General features: G+C 39.4%; 1 protein-coding gene across 10 annotated transcripts in view; it reads right to left on the bottom strand.

The window, feature by feature from the left end:
- The window catches only part of ppip5k2 (diphosphoinositol pentakisphosphate kinase 2), a 116,408-nt gene that overhangs the window by 24,982 nt on the left and 71,728 nt on the right, over positions 1–19,698 (bottom strand). For 5 of the 10 annotated variants that reach the window (XM_063068610.1, XM_063068611.1, XM_063068613.1 and 2 more), the window contains 2 exons: positions 13,332–13,502; positions 269–442 (listed from right to left, as the gene is read on the bottom strand). In XM_063068610.1, coding sequence (XP_062924680.1) covers positions 269–442; positions 13,332–13,502 — 345 coding nt within the window. Of the gene's footprint in view, positions 1–268; positions 443–8,597; positions 12,937–13,331; positions 13,503–19,698 lie in introns of those variants that run through there. The other 5 variants (XM_063068615.1, XM_063068617.1, XM_063068618.1 and 2 more) reach the window with 3 other exon arrangements.

Genomic DNA, 19,698 nt, shown 5'->3' with positions numbered 1-19,698 from the left:
TATGCAACTAGACAGTAAAAGATCATTAAAATTTGAACTAAAGATTTTTTTCTAGAATCAAATTAATCCAATGTCTGAAAATAAAGTATAACAAGCCATTTATTTTCATTCACTTCATTAATGTAAAGGTCTAATTAATTATTTCATAATTATGGAAGTCAATGTTAAAATTAATAAGAGGGACTTTAAGACAGACCTGAGGAATTACGGTGAATGTTTGACCAGTGAAAATGGCAATTTTCATAAAAATGAAGGAAAATTGAAAAACCTGTTGCCATGAGCCAAAAATACTTGATGTGAAAGCCAATGATTTGGGGGAGACAGGGGAAGAAGTGATTTGTTCCCCTGATCTGCGTCTTCGACGCCCAGCACCCACACCACTAGTGTAATGCATCCAGGTACCACTACACTCTGGGCTAGACAGACTCAGGGGGCTCTCTTCCTGGAAGTGAGAAAAGGGTGCAAAAAAACAACAGCAAAGCATTCAATGTTAGACTTATTTAATCCAAAGGAATAAAAAAAATCTCAACTGTGCATCATAAATAACCATTCACTTTGTCAGAAGCAACTAACAATCCTGATGCAGATATAGCAAATCAGCAAATTTCCCTTATTTAAATAAAACATTAAAAATGTACCCTATTGACATGCATACAGGCCATGCATTTCTGTTAAAGAAATGGAAATTGCCATACAAGTTTTATTTACAGTGGCAGTTTGAAAGTTTCTTCCCTTGCTGGCCCTGCATCCATATCAATACAAGAGTGCAGAAGTCAATTATTTCAGAAGTTACCAAAATAAAATAAACAAGGCAAAATTTGCATGATCCATGAGGACCTAAAATGCTACTTGATCAAGAGAAATATCAACCCATAACAATAAGTGTTTTTTTTTGGTGTCCAATTCTCTTTAACCTTACATTTAAAAAAATAACAAAAGAATAATTTCAAGCTGTTGACCTCCTCTGTAAATATACTCTGATCCAAACATTTTGTTTGGGTACTACGTACATCAGGGATGTCCAACCTCTGAAGCAGGAAGCAACAAATGAGTGAACAGCATTGACTGATTCAGCCCGAAACAAAGCATGAAATTGAGGTCTCTACATTCCATCTTTAACCGACATCGAACACTGCTCGAGATATCGAAGTAAACTCAGAGAGAAAGTGAGAGAGAGAAAAGAAAAATCAGTCACCATGCTCTGAGAAGCGGAGGACCAACTTGAGAGCCATAGTAATGAGAAGCTGGGGCAAATTAATAACAGTGCATGTGGAAGCAGAGGCACAGGAATGGAAACCCTTGCAATAATCTCTACCTATTTCATACAACATCCCATCAATGCACAGAACAATTTGGCTGAAGAAAGGAATTATAGCCTAAAATTGAGGAAAGGCACAGCAATCCAGGTTTAAAAGGGTCAAGTCCAGCCTGTGAGCACAGGTTGGACAACCTTGATGTACATATCTGGTATTTGCTGTTTTTAGTCTTTGTATGTTTATCATAATACAGTGAACATATAATAAGATACTCAGTTTATCACCAAATATAACAATTTATGATTCTAATAAAACAAACCTGAAGAATTAATCAAGAAAAAAAAACACAGAATGGAAGATAAAAGCACAGGACAACACAAAGCCAGGTGTTACTGTGAATTGAGAGGTATGCAACTTCAATTTAAATACAGGCGAGTGTAAATCTAGTTGAACATTTAAGTGGTATGTACACATAGGAGATTTCAATTAGCTAAAAGCTAGAGCAACCCGAAAGAAGGCATGATGAGAGGACACCAGTTTTACTTATAGCATAACTGAATAAACATGCAATCATTTTTTCTGTACAAATTTATATATTTCACATTGAATTATTGCAGTATTACTTCATGTTGCATACTTCACTGAAATGATAGATCAGTACATTTTATGTAAACTTTGTTATAAGCCTATTAAAACTACCTTATGACAAAGTCAGTCAATTACTTCATTCCAATCGGGCATAGTGCATACTCTTTAAGTACAACACTTCAAGCTGCAGTCTGTGCTCGTTTTGCTCATAAAGCAAAGCAGGGAGTTAGAAAACTGCAGGTGTTTGTTCAGTAGCACGAATAGATAACAATAAAACAATAGAGAAAGAGCAGGATAAGCAAGAGGCCATGGAAACAAGCATATTAGATGCACACCCATCCCATATACCAAGCCAAAACTCAGAAAAGCTTCACCAGATGTGGTTATGGACCATGGATAAGGGCAGTATTTGTTGATATGATCTCACAGAACCTTACATAGAGGCTCAAACTTCCAGCTGTATAGTTTTCTTGCATCATCAAGATCGTCACCATAGGTGAATCCACACTTTCCCAAGTCAGCCATAATGTAATGTACTGCCCTGTGTTCCAACAACTTTAGCAGTCCAAAGCAGTCTAGGTTTCCTAGACTTGGTACTTCAATGGCAGCAGCCACAATGTGTTTTAAGCTCCAGATTCATGCCTTTCCATCCACTGAGGTATATTTGCTTGTCTGTCCCATCATCTACTGGAGTCGGGCAGGTAATTATAATCAAATTATGTTGTTCTCAAGGCTTCTTGTTCCACACCGAGTAATTTTTCTCATTTATACCTGGATTCTTAACAAAATATCATTTGAAAGTAGTGGAGTTGCGCAAACTTAAAAGATTGAAGTACAATGTGGAGTAGGACAACTCATCCAGGGCATAATCATTGTGCCTCCCTAAGGATCAATCTAAGGATCTTTTACTCAAATACCAGCAATGACGAAATTTGGTGATTTGTGGATTGATGATGGGAAAATGAAATGACCATGCAACTACAACAGTTCAACATGTTTATCGTTCTTCAGGGTAGAGAACTTCGACCCAGATCAGATTTGCTCTATATCCAACTCCAAGCCCCTTCTGTGGCAAGAGACATGCAATATTAGCTGCCTTGTAATGTATGTTAATTTTAAAAGAACGGTAAAGTATTTGGAATTAAGACAATGCTTTAGTTAAGAAATTTAATGTAAAGAAAAATATGACTTCCTGGTATCCTGGAATTCTAGGAAATAAAACAAGATAATTAAGATGTTGACTATACAGTTTACTTGCATGCCTTTCTTTCAGACATCCTCTACCCCCACCCCCAAAACAACAGAACCCATTCTCCACACTACCATACACATAATCTGTGCTCAACACCCCTATCTCCCAACTGATCTGAGATTCCACCACCCATCATCCGCAATGATCTTCCGATCTTCTCCCCAACAGATGACAGACAACAGGCACCACCACCACCACCAAAGTCCAGTGGACAATCCTTGTTCAGACGCCCTCCTCCAATCCACAACCCTCCCTTTCACTCCTGGACTTACCTGTATCCCTTTGCTCACTTGGCATTGGTAGAGCAGCAAAGGAGAAGTTTTACCCTGTGCAAGATCAGTTTAAAGGCTTGTACATCTTTGGGTCTTTATGTACTATTAAGTTTCCAAATAATGGGGTCATGAACATTTACTGACTCTCCACAATACATGTTTAACATGTTCTGTAGGCTTCCTTAGAACCTCTGAATTTTGCCTACAGTATTTTGTTTAATTGCCAAACTTTATAGGGAGTTTGGTGATAACTAACAAACCAAAAATGGTAGCATCAAATTCAACTTTTAAAAATATTAATACAGTGTTGTAGGGTAAAGAATGGCGAGGAATAATAACTAGTAATTAGGAATATGGATTATGCTGATCTGTTAACAGGGAACTGCAGACAAGAGACATGGAATGCAGCAGCGATGACACCCAAATTTCAGGAACTTCACTAATTATGTTATAGCATGCACCTATTGCAAAAGAAAATTGGATTTACTGTTAGACCTTAGGATAATCATTTTATTGTGTCATCAGGACCTAGTCTGTTACTTAATTAAGTCTTCCTGTCACCACCATTCTGTTATCAAAATGTAGTGTGACTGATAATCCTGTCAACTGAGAACATAAAAGCTCTACCATATTCATGCTCAGGTTGATTAGCTTTGTCTGGTCTCCTGGAGTGCCCTAGCTTTGTTTAATAAATCGCCTGTTACTTCAACCGCCAACTCCATATGATCTTTTAATTTGCTCCTACAAACAGAAAAAAATTCTCCACTCTTTTTGGCAGCCAGTCATTTTGATAGCAGTTTAATCGTAGAGGTTTTCTCAAGTTTGTCAGAAGTGAAGGTGAAGGCAAGTAAAAATGCTGCAGCTACTGTGTACAAGCCCTGATATGATTATGTTAAATTTACAACAACAAGCACAAGATATTAAATGTGACATCAGAAAAATGAGCTGCATGTCTTTGCCACTGATAAAAAGATGTAAACAAAACTCCTATAAGAATAGATGGATTATATCCAGAGGAGACAGACAAGCTAATTAAATGGGGATACACAATTTATCACAGATTTATGTGAAATGATAGGTGAATAGTACAAGTCTAAAATGAGTACAAACCACTTTGATTCCTTCCTTAGATCTATTCTCAGTGAAGACAAAGAGGGTAAGTAGTGTGGACTGGAATCTTTATGTGTATAATGATGGAATATGAGGGGTTTAGGGTGGGGTGGAAGTATAAGAAGTAACTTATGGAGAGGATTGTAGATTCCACTGAATTGAGGGAAATGTTGATCCATTTGAGGTATAGAAAGCTGAGGTGGATCAAAGGAGCCGAACATCACAGCAGAGGAAGGAGTTGGAAGCCAAAGATTGCAAAGCAGTGGAACATTAATTGGAAGAGTCCAAGATCAGTACTACAGCTTTTCCCAAGTCACAGTGTACCCTAACCTGGAAATATATCATTCACTGTTACTAGCTATAAGCACTTGAAATACACTAATTTGTGTTCTATTGAACTGAAATTGTTGAAGGGAGAAGCCGCCACAATTTTTCATGGGCATTTATGGATGGGCAATAAATACTGGTCTTGCCAGCAATCCCAACCCCATCCTGTAAATGAATAAATTTTAATAATTATTTACACAACAGAAAGATGTTGCCAGTTTATTGGTAAAAGAGGGAAGTGAATCAGTTCCATAGACTTGATAAATGGAAAGCTGTCAAGTATATGACAGAACTTAAGATAGACAAATCACATGCTCTGGGTGATTCCTTGCAAAGGAAAGAGGCACAATTGCAGAAATGTAGGTCAAAGTTAGCTGCTCAAGAAAGGGATGACAGCAAGGGTTATAACATTATTCAAGATTGGATTCAAAGGTGGATATTGCAAATACTAGGCGAGTCGGTTTAAATTTCTGATGTGAGGATACCAATACAAGGATTTTTCAGGAGCAGTCATTTGTCAAAACCACAAAAAGGCAAATAATATATCATTATGTTCATCACCTTTATTCAGTGTTGCCAAGGGCAATAAAGTTGATGTTATACACATGATCTTTCAAAAGATGTTTGATAAGTTACCACTTAAGATCGTTAGCAAAATTCAGCCCATAAAAAGGATAATGGGCACAAAATTAAGTTAGAGCCAGGAAAAGTCATGACAAACAGTTTACTTTCAAGCTAGAGGTGTGGCAAACAGTGAAGATGTTACAAAATAGTCAGTGTCAAGCTAAATGGAATTTAAGGCAGATCCTGTAAAATAACGCATTTTGTTAGGAAGATTGAGGAAAGGCAACATAATTTATTGGGTAAAAATCTAAAGGACATTGTTATCCATTTACAGCAAGAGACAAGGTGGCATGAGAAAAAAAAACTTTTTTTAATTTTAAGGGCAGATATGAACAAGAATTCACTGCCTGAGTGGATGATGGTAGCTGTCACTTTCAGAAAACAACTAGATAACCTTTCAGATAGAGAAACTGCAGATCCACAAGAACCAAGGAGTATTACTAACTAAATTGTTCTTACAAAGAGCTGGCATGGGTTGAATGGGCTGAATACATCACTCCTTGCTGCAATAATTTTATGATCCTAAATTCATTTCCAGTTGAAGTTTAATTTTTTACCATTAAAAGATAGGTTTTGTTACAAATGCATAAATGAAAGGACAATTTAACATTTTTCCAATTAAAACATTCTTGAATGGAGAATTGATATAATAATTTGGAAGCAACGCATAAAAAACTGGACAAATTTAGTGAGCCAAGCAGCAACAATGAAGGAAAATGGACAGTCGACGTTTCGGGTGTCTGACACCTCATTTAGACTAGCAACTTAGAAGGATAGTGGCTGTTGGAAGACATAATCTGCTGGAATAGTAAATTGTAAATTGTTATTTTAGGACTGAGAGCCTAACATGATTAGGTTGTAGCGACAAAATTACTATGAACCTCAATATGCAAATCAAAACTGCAATCAGTAGCATTAGTCTCCTTGCAACAATTCTAATGAAGTGTTTAATTTTCTCTTTAACTTTTTCTTAAATTTACAATTTGATCAGAAGAATAACACTAAAGGCTCTCATGTTATAATGAGTTATATGGATCATTTTTTTGAGGATGGGTTAAAGCCCATGTTCATCTGTCTCCTACTTAAAATGGGTGGGAAAAGGGATTTAATCTCTTTAAAGACATATTGGTTCCCAGGTGACATACTTTCTGATGAGATACTGGAACAATGTCAACAAACTGTAGAAAACATGGCAGTCCAATGTTAGAGGGTGTTCTACAGTGTACCAGAATCCTGATATTAAATAAGGATCTTGAATCATTGATAAAAATTAATGAGTTGGATCAGTTCCAAAACACTGAAGAGTCATGAATGATTAATACTCCATGCTGTTAGGTTGCATGGTTATAACTGGTTAAATTGCAGAGTCAATTTGGGATTGCTTTTGTTGGGGCTCTTGACAACTAGCATTTCCCACTGAAAAGGAATGAACTCTATCAGACAAACAAGAACTCATGCTAATTTTGTGAATCTCCTAACAGTTTGGTCAAGAACTCTCTATTATTGTAATAGATTCCCACATGCAATATTATCTAATTGCCCTAAAAGGAAATAGGAAATTTTCTTTGAACATTTGAGAAATTAAGGTATCATGTTAATTTATCTAGCATAAAAAAGCACTTTAAAAAAATACACAAATTGCTGGAGGAACTCAGCAGGCCAGGCAACATCTATAGAAAAGAGTAAACAGACATTGTTTCAGGCTGGACCTTTTATCAGGATTGGAAAAAGAGATGAGAATATGGTGTATTGGTCTTCATCAACCGTGGGATTGAGTTCAAGAGCCAAGAGGTAATGTTACAGCTAAATGAGACCCTGGTCAGACCCCACTTGGAGTACCGTGCTCAGTTCTGGTCACCTTACTACAGGAAGGAATTGGAATCTATAGAAAGGGCACAGAGGAGATTTACAAAGATGTTTCCTGGACTGGGAAGCATGCCTTATGAAAATAGGTTGAGTGAACTTGGCCTTTTCTCCATGAAGCGATGGAGAATGAAAGGTGACCTGATAGAGATGTATAAGGTAATGAGAGGCATTGATCATGTGGATAGTCAGAGGCTTTTTCCCAGGGCTGAGATGGCTAACACGAGAGGACACAGTTTTAAGGTGCTTGGAAGTAGGTACAGAGGAGATATCAGGGGTAAGTTTTTTATGCAGAGTGGTGAGTGCATGGAATGGGCTACCGGTGATGGTGGTGGAGGCGGATACAATTGGGTCTTTTAAGAGACTCTTGGATAAGCACACGGAGCTTAGAAAAATAGAGGGCTACAGATAACCCTAGGTAATTTCTAAACGAAGTACATGTTCGGCACAGCATTATGGCCCGAAGGTCTTGTATTGTGCTGTAGGTTTTCTATGTTTCTAAATCAGAGTAAAAAGGTGAGAGGAGCAAGGTAGTAGGTCATAGGTGAACAAAGAGAGGGGGAGGGGTGAAGTAAAGAGCTGGAAAATCGACTGGTGAAAGAGATAAGGGGCTGGAGAAGGAGGAATCTGATGAGAGGACAGAAGGCCTTGAAAGAAAGAAAAAGGGGAGGAGCACCGTGGGAGGTGATGGGCAGATAAGGACAAAAGACGAGAGAAGGAAATGGTTGTGGGGAATAATGTAAGGGGGGGCAATTACTGGAAGTTTGTTCATGCCATCAGCACGGATACTACCCCAATGGAATACAAGGTGTTGCCCCTCCAATCTGAGTGTGGTGTCATCGTGGCAGTGAGGAGGCCACGGACTGACATGTTGGAATTGGACTGAGAAGTAGAGTTGAAATGGGTGGCCATCAAGAGATCCCACTTTTTCTGGCAGGCAAAGTATAGGTGCTTGGTGAAGTGGTCCCCCATTCTGCATTATTTCCTTACCTGCCTATCACCTCCCACTGGTCCTCCTACCCATTTCCTTTCTTCCAGACCCTTCTGTCCTCTCCTATCAGATTCCTCCTTCTGCAGTCCTTTATCTCTTTCACTAATTGACTTCCCAGCACTTTACTTCACCACTCCCCCTCTCCCAGTTTCACCCATCACCTACTACCTTGTACTTCTTGCTGCCCTTCCCCACCTTCTTAACCTGACTTCTCATCTCTTTTTCCAGTCCTGATAAAGGGACTTAGCCCAAAGTGTTGACTGCTGCTGCCTGGCCTGCTGAGTTCCTCCAGCATTTTGTGTGTATTATTTTGGATTTCCAGCATCTGCTGATTTTGTCTTGTTTGCATTAGAGCTATAAATAGTCAGAACACACGTTATCTATAATAAACAAGAGAGAATCTGCAGATGCTGAAAATCCAAGCAACACACACAAAATGGTGGAGGAACTCAGCAGGCCTGGCAGCATCTACGGAAAAAAGTACAGTTGATGTTTTGGGCCGAGACCCTTCGGCAGGACTGGAGAAAAAAAGATGAATAGATTTAAAACTACCTATAACGGTTTAGCTAGTCAGTTTTTGTTAAATACCTACATTCAATTATAACTATTATAGAAAACAAACAAAAAGGAAAACAGATCCATAGATAATACTAAATAAATAAATTTAGTTTTGTTGTCCTTTACTCACAAACTACAGATGCACTCCAAAATAAACCAGTGTACTTCAAAAGCACTTTAAGTAGACAGCTGGTGATAGGAATTGAACTGTCGGATAATCGTCCTATTAAAAACCTTCAGATACCATATATTTCTTAATACTTAACTCAGCCTTTAAGTTGAAAAGCCAAGGTGAAATCAACTTCAAGTTATTCAGTTTAACCAATTTTGTTTGCTCCAATTAAGCCTCTTGCAGTATTTCCTATTTTAATTCGTAACACAGTGTTCTACTTTGATTATTCCCCATATGCTTATTTAGCTTTTCCTTGAATACATCAATAATATTTGTCTGCATCACACCCTGCTGTGAAAAATTCCACATTCTTGCCACTCATTGAGTCAGGAAGAGTCTTCCAAAGTCCTAGATGCAAATTCACTATTATGATTTCCTTATTTGATTTCTTGGTGGTTATCTTATATTGATGACCTCCAGTTTTATTAATCCCACAAACATACTGAGGTCTATAGAAAGCTTTTATAATCATGAAGATCTCTATAAAGAACATTAACTTTTTTAAAAGAAAGGATATTAGAATTTTCATCTGAACCTGCTCATTGCATTTTGGTACCAATCCTGTAATTACTGTCATATCATCTCCAGCATCTCTCTATTCTTTGCATAACAAGATAATACAGATTAATATTAATTTTAGGTTCAATACAATTTAGCATAATCTCACTAGGTTTCAATTCTGTCCTTTTAAAAATATACTTGAGCTGTGTTTATTTTACATAATAATTACAAATTTACAAATGGAATCTATTCAGTTTTAGAACATTGGTGTAGAAACACTGATTAAGATAACTTGTCACTGCACCAGCAAATCATTCATTTATTAACTTTTTTTATACTTTGAGTTTAAATTGGTTAAATGCTATTATCGTACAGTTACAGCAACACAATATTCAAAGTTCGAGTCTTTTGTGTTATGATTCTGAAAGAACTGTTCTTAATGGTAGTGGCTGAAAGAAGGTCATAGTCGGGAATTTAACATCAAAGGATATGGCAGTGGTGTGGCTCTATAGGTAAGAGACGAAATTACATCTTTAGAAAGAGGTGACATAGGGTCAGAGAATGTCAATTATTTGTGGGTGTAGTTAAGAAACTGTAAGCATAAAAAAAACCTATTATGCGAATCATATATAGGCCTCCAAATAGTAGACAAGATGTGGGGTTGAGTTTGCAAAGGGAGCTGGAAAGGGCATGTAACAAGGGTAATGTCACAATTGTAATGGGGGACTTCAATATGCAAGGGGATTGGGAAAATCAGGTTGGTGTCAGATCGCAAGAGAGGGGGTTTGTTGAATGTCTATTTGTTGAATGCTTTTTAGAGCAACTTGTGCTTGAGTCTATTCGGGGAAAGGCCATCTTAGATTGAGTATTGTGTAATAACCCCATCTTATTAGGGAGCTTAATGTAAAGGAACCCTTAGGAGGCAGTGATCATATGATTGAATTCATACTGCAATTTGAGAAGAAGCATAAGTCATATGTATTAGTATCACAATGGAATAAAGGGAATTACAGAGGCAAGAAAGAGAGCTTGCCCAGGTGGATTGCAGGGAGATACTGGCTGAGAGGTTGGCAGAACAGAGGTGGGTGAAGTTTCTGAGAATAGTTCACAAGGCACAGGATAGAATAGATATGTTCCACAGAAGTAGTAGTTCTCAAATGGCAGGGGTAGGCAACCATGGCTGACAAGGGAAGTTAAGGACTGCTTAAAAGCCAAGGAAAAGGCACATAAGGTAGCAAATGTGAGTGAGAAGTTGATTGATTGGGAAGCTTTTAAAATCCCAAAAGGTAACTAAAAAAACTATAAGAGAAAGGATTAAATATGAGGGCAAACTACTCATAATATAAAGCAGGATACTAAAAGATTTTTCAGTTATAAAAAGAATAAAAGGGAGGTGAGAGTTGATATGGGCCACTAGAAAATAATGCTGGTGAGGTAGTAATGGGGGATAAAGAAATGGCAGAAGAACTTAACAAGTACTTTACTTCAGTCTTTACTGTGGAAACACTAGCTGTATGCTAAAGGTCTGTGAGTGTCGGGGAGCAGATCTGAATGCCTTTACTATTACAAAGGAAAAAGTGCTAGGCAAATTCAAAGGTCTTAAAGTGGATAAATCACCTGCACTAGATGGACTACATCCCAGAGTCCTGAAAGAGGTTGCTGAAAAGATAATGGATGCATTGGTCATAATCTTTCAAGAATTACTTGATCCTGGCATGGTCCCAGTGGACTAGAAAATTTCAAATGTCACTCCACTCCTTAAGAAGGGAGGAAGACAAAAGGAAGGAAATTATTGGCCAGTTACCCGAACCTCAGTGGTTGGGAAAGTGTTGGGAGTCCATTGTTAAGGACAAGGTTTTGGGGTACTTGGAGACTAATGATAAAATAAGTGAAAGTCAGCATTGTTTCTGTCAAGGGAAACCGTGCCTGACAAATCTGTAACAAGCAGGGTGGACAAAGGAGAGGCAGTGGATATCATTTACTTGGATTTTCAGAAGGCATTTGATAAAGTGCCTCATATGAAGCTGCTTAACAAGATAAAATCCTATGGTGTTACAGGAATTATACTGGCATGGATAGAGGAATGGCTGACAGGCAGGAGGGAGTGAGTGGGAATAAAAGTGGCCTTTTTTGATTGGCTGCCAGTGACTAGTGGTGTTCCTCAGGGATCAGTACTGGGGCTGCTACTTTTCACACCGTTTGTCAATTATTTAGATAGTGGAATTGATGACTTTGTGGCAAAGTTCGCGGATGATATGAAGATCGGTGGAGGGGTAGGTAGTGCTGAGGAAGCAATGCGATTGCAACAGGATTTAGACAAACTGGAAGAATGGGCAAAAAAGTGGCAGATGGAATACAGTGTTGGGAAATGTATGATAGTGCATTTAAGTAAAAGGAACAATGGTGAAGACTATTATCTAAATGGGAGAAGGTTCAAAGATCAGAAGTGCAAAAGGACTTAGGAGTCTTCATGTAAGACTCCCAGAACGTTAATTTACAGTTTGAGTCTGTGGTAAAGAAGAAAAGTGCAATGTTGGCATTTATTTCAAGGAGTTTCAAGGGGAATAAAATATAAGCACAAGGAGATAACACTGAAGCTTTATAAGACACCGGTCAGGCCACACTTGGAAACTTGTCAACAGTTTAGGGCCCCTTATCTCAGAAAAGATGTATTGTCATTGGAGAGAGTCCAAAGGAGGTTCACTAAGGATGATTCCAGAATGAATAGGTTAACATACGAGGACTATTTGGCAGCTTTGGTCATGTACTTGCTGGAATTTAGAAGAATGCGGGAGTATCTCATTGAAACCTACTGAATGTTGAACGTTGAAAGGACTAGATAAGGTGGGTGTGGAGAGGGTGTTTTCTGTGATGGGGGGGTATCAAGAACTAGGGGGCACAGCCTCAAAATTGAAGGGTGACCTTTTAGAACAGAGGTAAGGAGGAATTTTTTTTAGCCAGAGATTGGTGAATCTGTGGAACGCTGTCACAGACTGTGGTGGAGACCAAGTCTGTTGGTATATTCAAAGCAGAAGTTGATAAATTCCTGATTAGTCGGGGCATCAGGGGATATGGTGAGAGGGCATATGTATGGGGTTGAAAGAGTTCTGGGATCAGCCATGATGAAATAGCAGAGTGGACTCAACGGGCTGAATGGCTTAATTCTGCTCCGATGTCTCATGGTCCTGAAAAATATCATCTTACTTCAGTCACTTAATCTGACAATTTTACCATGTTCAGACATTCTTTCACAGGTTGCTGTGCTGATAAATCAGTTTCTTATTGGCAGATTTTTTTTGTAATTATCCTCTTTTAAATAGGTGGTTATAAAACAGTGTCCAGCACAAACTGCAAAACATCTTCAACAAAATGTGCCTAATGATACAGTAAATGGTGGTAATACTTTGTACGAGAGAAAGGATCTGTGGAGAAAGAAACAATATTTTAGTGTATCTACAGTAGGTTTTGATCAAAGGTCATCATCCTGCAATGTTAACTGCTTCCCACTCCACAGATACAGATTGCCGTATAGTAGCACACAACTATTCTTATAATACTTGTGTACTATTATGACTATTTTTATAATGTTTGTGTACTATTATATTCACCTGGAGTGTTTCAATTATACTAATTCTCATTATCATTGATACTAGAAGATAAATACCCCTCTCTAGTTAGAAATTGAAGTGGTTATTCTTTCTAATTTTTTTTCTTTTAAAAATACTAGACAGAGCATTCCCTGCAATTCCAAAAAAAAAAGTTCTTACAAACTTCCAAAGAATTTTAAAAGAAAAAGAGTTTAATTTAAAACACTTACTTCCACTGAGCCTATTTTCTTGGATCGTTGCAGTGGGGATTTTCGATGTATATAAATGGGATCTGAGACCATTGGCCTGAACGACACTGTGGATTTTTCAGCAGCTTCCCTTCTTGAAACAGACTCCTCATCATTTTCACTATTCAGGAAGACTTTGGCTCCACTGTCATTCTATTATTAAAGGATACATTGTCACTTCTGTACGGTTATATTTTGAAACTAATTGCTGTAATTTGTTTTTGTCTTTCCTCTAATAAGCACAGGAGAATTACCTACTTCAGTAAAATTTTCAAGGAGCACATATAAGTAAATTTTACCATGTATAATACACTCACTAAAACTTCACTCACATTTGCACGTTCAGTCTCCCTTCTTGCAATGTAGTAATGATACATTAATAACAGAGTAACCGTAGTTGACTTACCATGATTTAGGGCTTCAGACTTGCCTACCTATTGGTTAGGAATTACCATTTGATGGCTAAATGGTAACAAGTTATAACTGCTTACAATGGAATGTAGCAGGAAAGAGAAAGGCTATGAGAAATTGAGAAAACTAAGAAATACACCTTCCTCTCCCTCCCTTATCTGCACATCTCATTCTCTTTTGCACCTGTATACCAACCCCCTTCTCACAGCACTTGACAATGCAAAGGAAATGTAACACATCTGGGGCCCAAACAATCCTTACAGGATTAGTATATAGACGAACCCCACATTTCTGTGGTGGTGGTGGGAGGGGTGGGGAGAGAGAAAAAGGCTGTATTTGTGAAAGACAGTCCAAAATGCAAGATCGTGTCATTTATGCATGCATCGAGAAATAAAAACACAAAAGAAAATAAAATGTCTATTTATTTGCTTTCTTTTTCCACATGAATTCTGCAACTGTAACATGGGGGCTTGCTTATGCTGCATGTGGTGCTCACACTATGGTCTCTTCTGCACAGGAGAAACCAAAAGTTAATTTGGTAACTTTATTCTGTTTAAGTGGCAAGGATGACCATGAGCTTCCAGTCACCTGCCACTGAAATTCTCCATCCCATTCCAAATTCACATCTCTGGCTTCAGCCTCCCACATTGTTCCAGAAGAGCTGAAAGCAGGCTGTAGGAAATCTACTGTCCAAGTATTTGGATGCCCTCAGAACTTAACATTGAATTAAAAAATTTCCAGTAATAATATTTTTAAAAATCTCCTTAGGACCTACATATGTTTCATTTTTTTGCCTTTCCAATTGCCAGTTTTTAAAAGTAATTGTTAACTTAATTTTGATCTGCACTTTATAGCAGATATTCCCTCTGCTCTCCCCACTCTTTCCCAGTTAATACAATAGTCTTATCGCTTATAATGAAGGGTACTTGGCACAAAATGTCATCTCTATTACACTATTGATGCTTAACTGGCTGAGTGTTTCAAATTTTTGGCTTTTTGCCAATTTCTTATCTCTTATCCATCAAGCCCCAGGACCCATCCACCCACCATGGTAGTGAAATTGTCTACTTGACAGCAGTCCCTTGCCCCTAAGCTGTGACCATACCCTGCACTGAACTGACAATTACTCACAAAGGCTCTCATCTCCAGACTCCCACTTCCCTAGGTGCCAATTTTCAAACACCGAAGTTCAAGTTTGATTGTCATTCAACCACAACCATACATATGAAAACAACCAAGTGAAACAGCATTCGCTCTGGGGCCAAGGTGCAGAACACAGAGCCACAGCCACAGCCACACACAGCACATTTAATTATAATAGCAGAAAAGCATAGTCACAAAAAATTAACAATATAGTACAAGTCCATGAGTGTCATGGCCTGTAGAATGCTGGTCTTGGACGTAGTCCTGGAGCTATATTTCTGCAAGAACAGCACACGGCAGTGATATCTTGCGGCCATGGTTGAACGCAATCCAGCTTGTCTCCCCACCAAGCAAACACTGGAGAGCAGCACAGGAAGAGAGGCCAGCCTGCAATCCCGAGGCACATCATCAGTATTTCTTTCCTCAGCATCTGCAACGGGCGGTTCCAAGGCATGAATGAGGCCAGGTCCGCACCACAACCGAGTCCCTGCAGATCCCCCCGCCATCGGTCTTGCCAATAAACTAACGAATTGGGCTCGATTCACTCCAAATCCAATGATGACAACCCCTCTCTTCTACTACCACCCAACCTTAATCTGATAGTTGTTCCCTCTTCCTTCAATTAATATGTCCCCCACAGCTGGAATGCTGCTTTAATTCAGGTCTTAATTCGCCAAAGGCTAAACTCCACTCTGGGTCCTAGAGTGACTGAACTCCTCTCAAAGTTCATTTATTATTATCATAGTATATATGTATATACAACTTTGATATTCGTCTTCTTATAGGCAGCCTCAAAAAAAGAGAAATCCAATAGAACCCATTAAAAAAGAACATCAAACACTCAATGTGCAAAACAAGAGCAAATCGTGTAAACAATAAAAAAAACAAATAGCATTCAGAACTAAAGTTCACAAAAGTGAGTCCACAACCACAAAGCCAGTTCTAATCCATTGATCTGATTCCTTATTTACTCCCAGATTATTGATGCTCCAATGAGAATCAACTACAGTGGCCCTTAACTCCCTGAAGTACTGGTTGGTAGGTTAAATGGTCACTGTAAATTGTCCCAGGATTAGGCTAGGATTAAATCGGGGTACTGCTGGGCGACGTGGCCTGAAGGGCCGATTCCACACTGTATCTCAATAAATAAGTAAATAATGTTCCCCACTCAAAGTTCCAATTGAGATTATGAAGGAAGAGGTTCAGTCCCAACTGTGTAGTGTGGAAATCTGCATAAAGTGTGGTTTGTTATGATTTGGTGAATTAACCTCTATCTTACGGAGATCAAGTGTCAGCACTCATTAACATATTCATGCTTTCTTTGACAACAATATCATCACTGAACACCAGGACATTATCTCCCTGACTATCAAGGACCTCATTTCCTTCAGCGATGTTCCCTCCATAGCTTTCAACCTCATACCACCAACCACATCTCATTTAACCCTCAAAAACCACAAGCAGGACTGTCCAATTAAGACTCATCATTTCAGACCGTTCTCACTCTAAACTTAATCCTTCGCACCTTGGCCAATCCCTTCCTACTTTTATGCAAGCCACAACTGATAACCCTGCTTTTCTGAGTTTCCAGTTCACTGAGCCCAACTATCACATCTTTAGCATGGATGTACAATCACACAACAGCCCATCCCATTGGAGGAACATCTGAGGACCTTCTACTTCTTCCCTGAATGGAAGTCTCACCTGATCCCCTCCATCAACAAGCACATTGGCTTGGCTGCGCTCATCCTTACATAATGACTTCTCCCTCAACTCGGCATTGATGCTGCTTGCTGCACCCATAGGATAGAGCCTTTGACTACATCTTATCCATTTGCAGCAGTTCTGCTCTCACCCAGTATCCTGGACAGAACAAGGATAAATTTCCCTTGATCTCTCCCATTAGAGTCTGGATTCAGAGGATAACATTTTGCAATTTCCACCAGTTTCAATAAGATTTCACCACCAGACAAATCTTCCACTTCTCTCCCTTTTCAGCATTTTGAAGGGCATCTTCCCTTCACAACTCTATCATCAACCACACTCCGCACAATGACATTTCCTCAGGCAGCAGAGAAGATGCAACATTCACCCTTTCCAACCATCCAGGGACATAATCTTGAACAATACACACATAATGCTCTGGATTTCCAGTGTGTGTAGAATCCCTTGTGTTTTTATAAAGAGACGTTCCAGGTGAAGTAGTGATTTACCTGCACTACTTCTGCATTTGGTTTACACAATATGGTCTCCTCTGCTTTAGAGAAACCAAACACAGATTATCAGATTGAGTACCTGCTTTTAGGCTGTAGTGATGATGTTAAGCATCCTGTTCCTTGGCACTTTAATTCTCCATTTTACTCACTCTGACAATTCTGCCTGTGGACTCCAGCACAGCTATAAGGCGGCCCAAAACAGGGTTGGACACAATATAGTCTTCTGGACTTCATATTAAGTTGTCTCAACACTGGCTATCTATATCAGAGCCTGGCATTTTTATTCAGTCATCCACCTTTAACTTTATGTAGTACACCCTGCTCCACCATTTGCTAAGCCCATTAACAATTCATCCACATTGCAACCTATGATGGTTATTCTCCTTATCCTAACCCTCTCTCCCATACCTTCTTTTTGCTGCAACTTAAAACCATTTCCATCTCCATGTCCCAGTTTGAGGAGGGAACTGAACCAAGAACTTTGTTTCTCTCTCTGTACGTGCTATCTTTCTTGCTTAGTGTTTCCAGCATTTTTTTTCTTTAATTCACCATTAGAAATTTCAGTTACTGATGATCTAATAGCAGATGAAAGATGTTCTGGCAGGATTTCCAGAAACTGATATCCTAAATGTGTAGAAACTTGATATTCTAACTGTGTAATCACCACTGGAGAACTTTATCAAATTTACCATGAGATTTTCAGCAGAAATACATTTAATGCCCATCCTTCAACAACACAAGACTAGGTCCAAGACCTCTTTGTGCAACTGCATCCTTGATTTCACAAACGAGAGAAAATTTGCAGATGCTGGAAATCCAAGCAACACACACAAAACGCTGGAGGAGGTCAACAGGTCAGACAGCATATATAGAAAAGAGTACAGTCAACTGAGACCCTTCATCAGGACAGAAGAAAAAAAGATGAGGAGTCAGAGTAAGAAGGTGGGGATATGGGAGGAAGAACCACAAGGTGACAAGTGAAACCGGGGGCGGGGGGGGGAATAGGATGAAGAAAAGAACTGAGAAGTTTATTTGGTGAAAGAGGTACAGGGATGGAGAAGAGGGAATCTGGTAAGAGAGGACAGAAGGCCATGGAAGAAAGAAAAGGGGAGGGGTACCAGAGGGAAGTGATGGGTAGATAAGGTGATAAGGTGAGAGAGGGGAATGGGGAATGGGGAATGGGGAATGGTGAAGGGGGTGGGGGGTGGGGGCATTACCAGAAGTTCAAATAATTGATGCTCCATGTCATCCTTTCAGGCGGAATACAAGGTATTGCTCCTCCAACCTGAGTGTGGCCTCATCGCAACAGGAGGCATGGACTGACATGTTGGAATGGGAATGGGAAGTGGAATTGAAATAGGTGGCCACTGAAAGATCCCGCTTTCTCTGGCAGACAGAGGGTAGGTGCTTGGCAAAGTGGTCTCCCAATTCTTGATTTCTTCACTTGCAGACTCCAGTCAGTTTATATTGCAACACCACCTACTCCACATTCACCCACAGCACAGGTGTACCACAAGGCTGTGTGCTTAGCTCTCTGCTCTTCTCGCTTTATACTTACGAATGTGAGGCCAAGTACGGCCCCAATGCAATAGTTAAGCTTGCTGACAAAACTTGTTGGCCGAATTTAAGGTAGGACAGAGATTGAAAATGTGGCTGAGTGGTGACACAACACTCAACGTTAGCAAATCCAAAGAGTTGATTATTGACTACGGAAGGAGGAAACCAGAGGTCCATGAGCCAATCCTCATTAGGGAATCAGAGGTGGGGAGAGTCAGTAACTTTAAATTCCTCAGTGTTATTATTTCAGAAAATCTGTCCTGGGTCCAGCATGTGAGTGCCATTACAAAGAAAGCATGGCAGCACCTCTACTTTCTTTGAAGTTTGCAAAGATTCGGGATGACATCTGAAATGGTGACATGCATGAGGCTCTCCACTGGTCGGTGTCAACTGTCTAAGCAATACGCAAGCCAGGCAGTACGATTTGGAGAGCAAGCTGTTGCCCATGCACCAGGTTGCCCCTCTCCACACAGCTGATAAATCTAAAAGAACAGAGACCAATACAGTTCAACATCTACAGTATCGCAGGAGTTGCTAGTCAACATTGAGCTCAAGATAGCGGGACTACAGCTCTGGGTTTTCCCTCGAGGTTTACTCCCGAAGGCCTCCCTATGAGAGAGTATATGTAGCTGCAAGGCAATAGCAGTTTGAGATGAGAGTTTTTGTTTTCCTGGATGAGCTGATGACTGATGAGCTTGAAGAGACGGGTTTTAAGGCATTTGTAACCAGCCTTTCCCCTTAAACTGTCAGTAGAAATGTTTCCGTCAGACTTAGTAGATAAGCCACACGTGAAGGCCAGGAGCTTGATTTGGTTGTCAGAGGCTACATGAGATGCACACCATTGAGAGCACTTAATAGGTAGTGGGGGCTTATCCCCACTACCGCCCCCCGCTGTTACAACTTTAAGGAACCAAAATCTATGACAGACTTCTTTAGATACAAAGTGGAAAGTATACTTACTGGTTGCATCACGGACAGGTATGAAAACACTAACATCCTTGAATGGAAAAGGCTATAGTGGA

This window comes from Mobula hypostoma, chromosome 16 (genome assembly GCF_963921235.1).
Source record: "Mobula hypostoma chromosome 16, sMobHyp1.1, whole genome shotgun sequence".
Classification (NCBI taxonomy): domain Eukaryota; kingdom Metazoa; phylum Chordata; class Chondrichthyes; order Myliobatiformes; family Myliobatidae; genus Mobula; species Mobula hypostoma.
The sequence above is the reverse complement of the archived record's forward strand: the minus strand, read 5'-3'. Positions and strand labels throughout refer to the sequence as shown.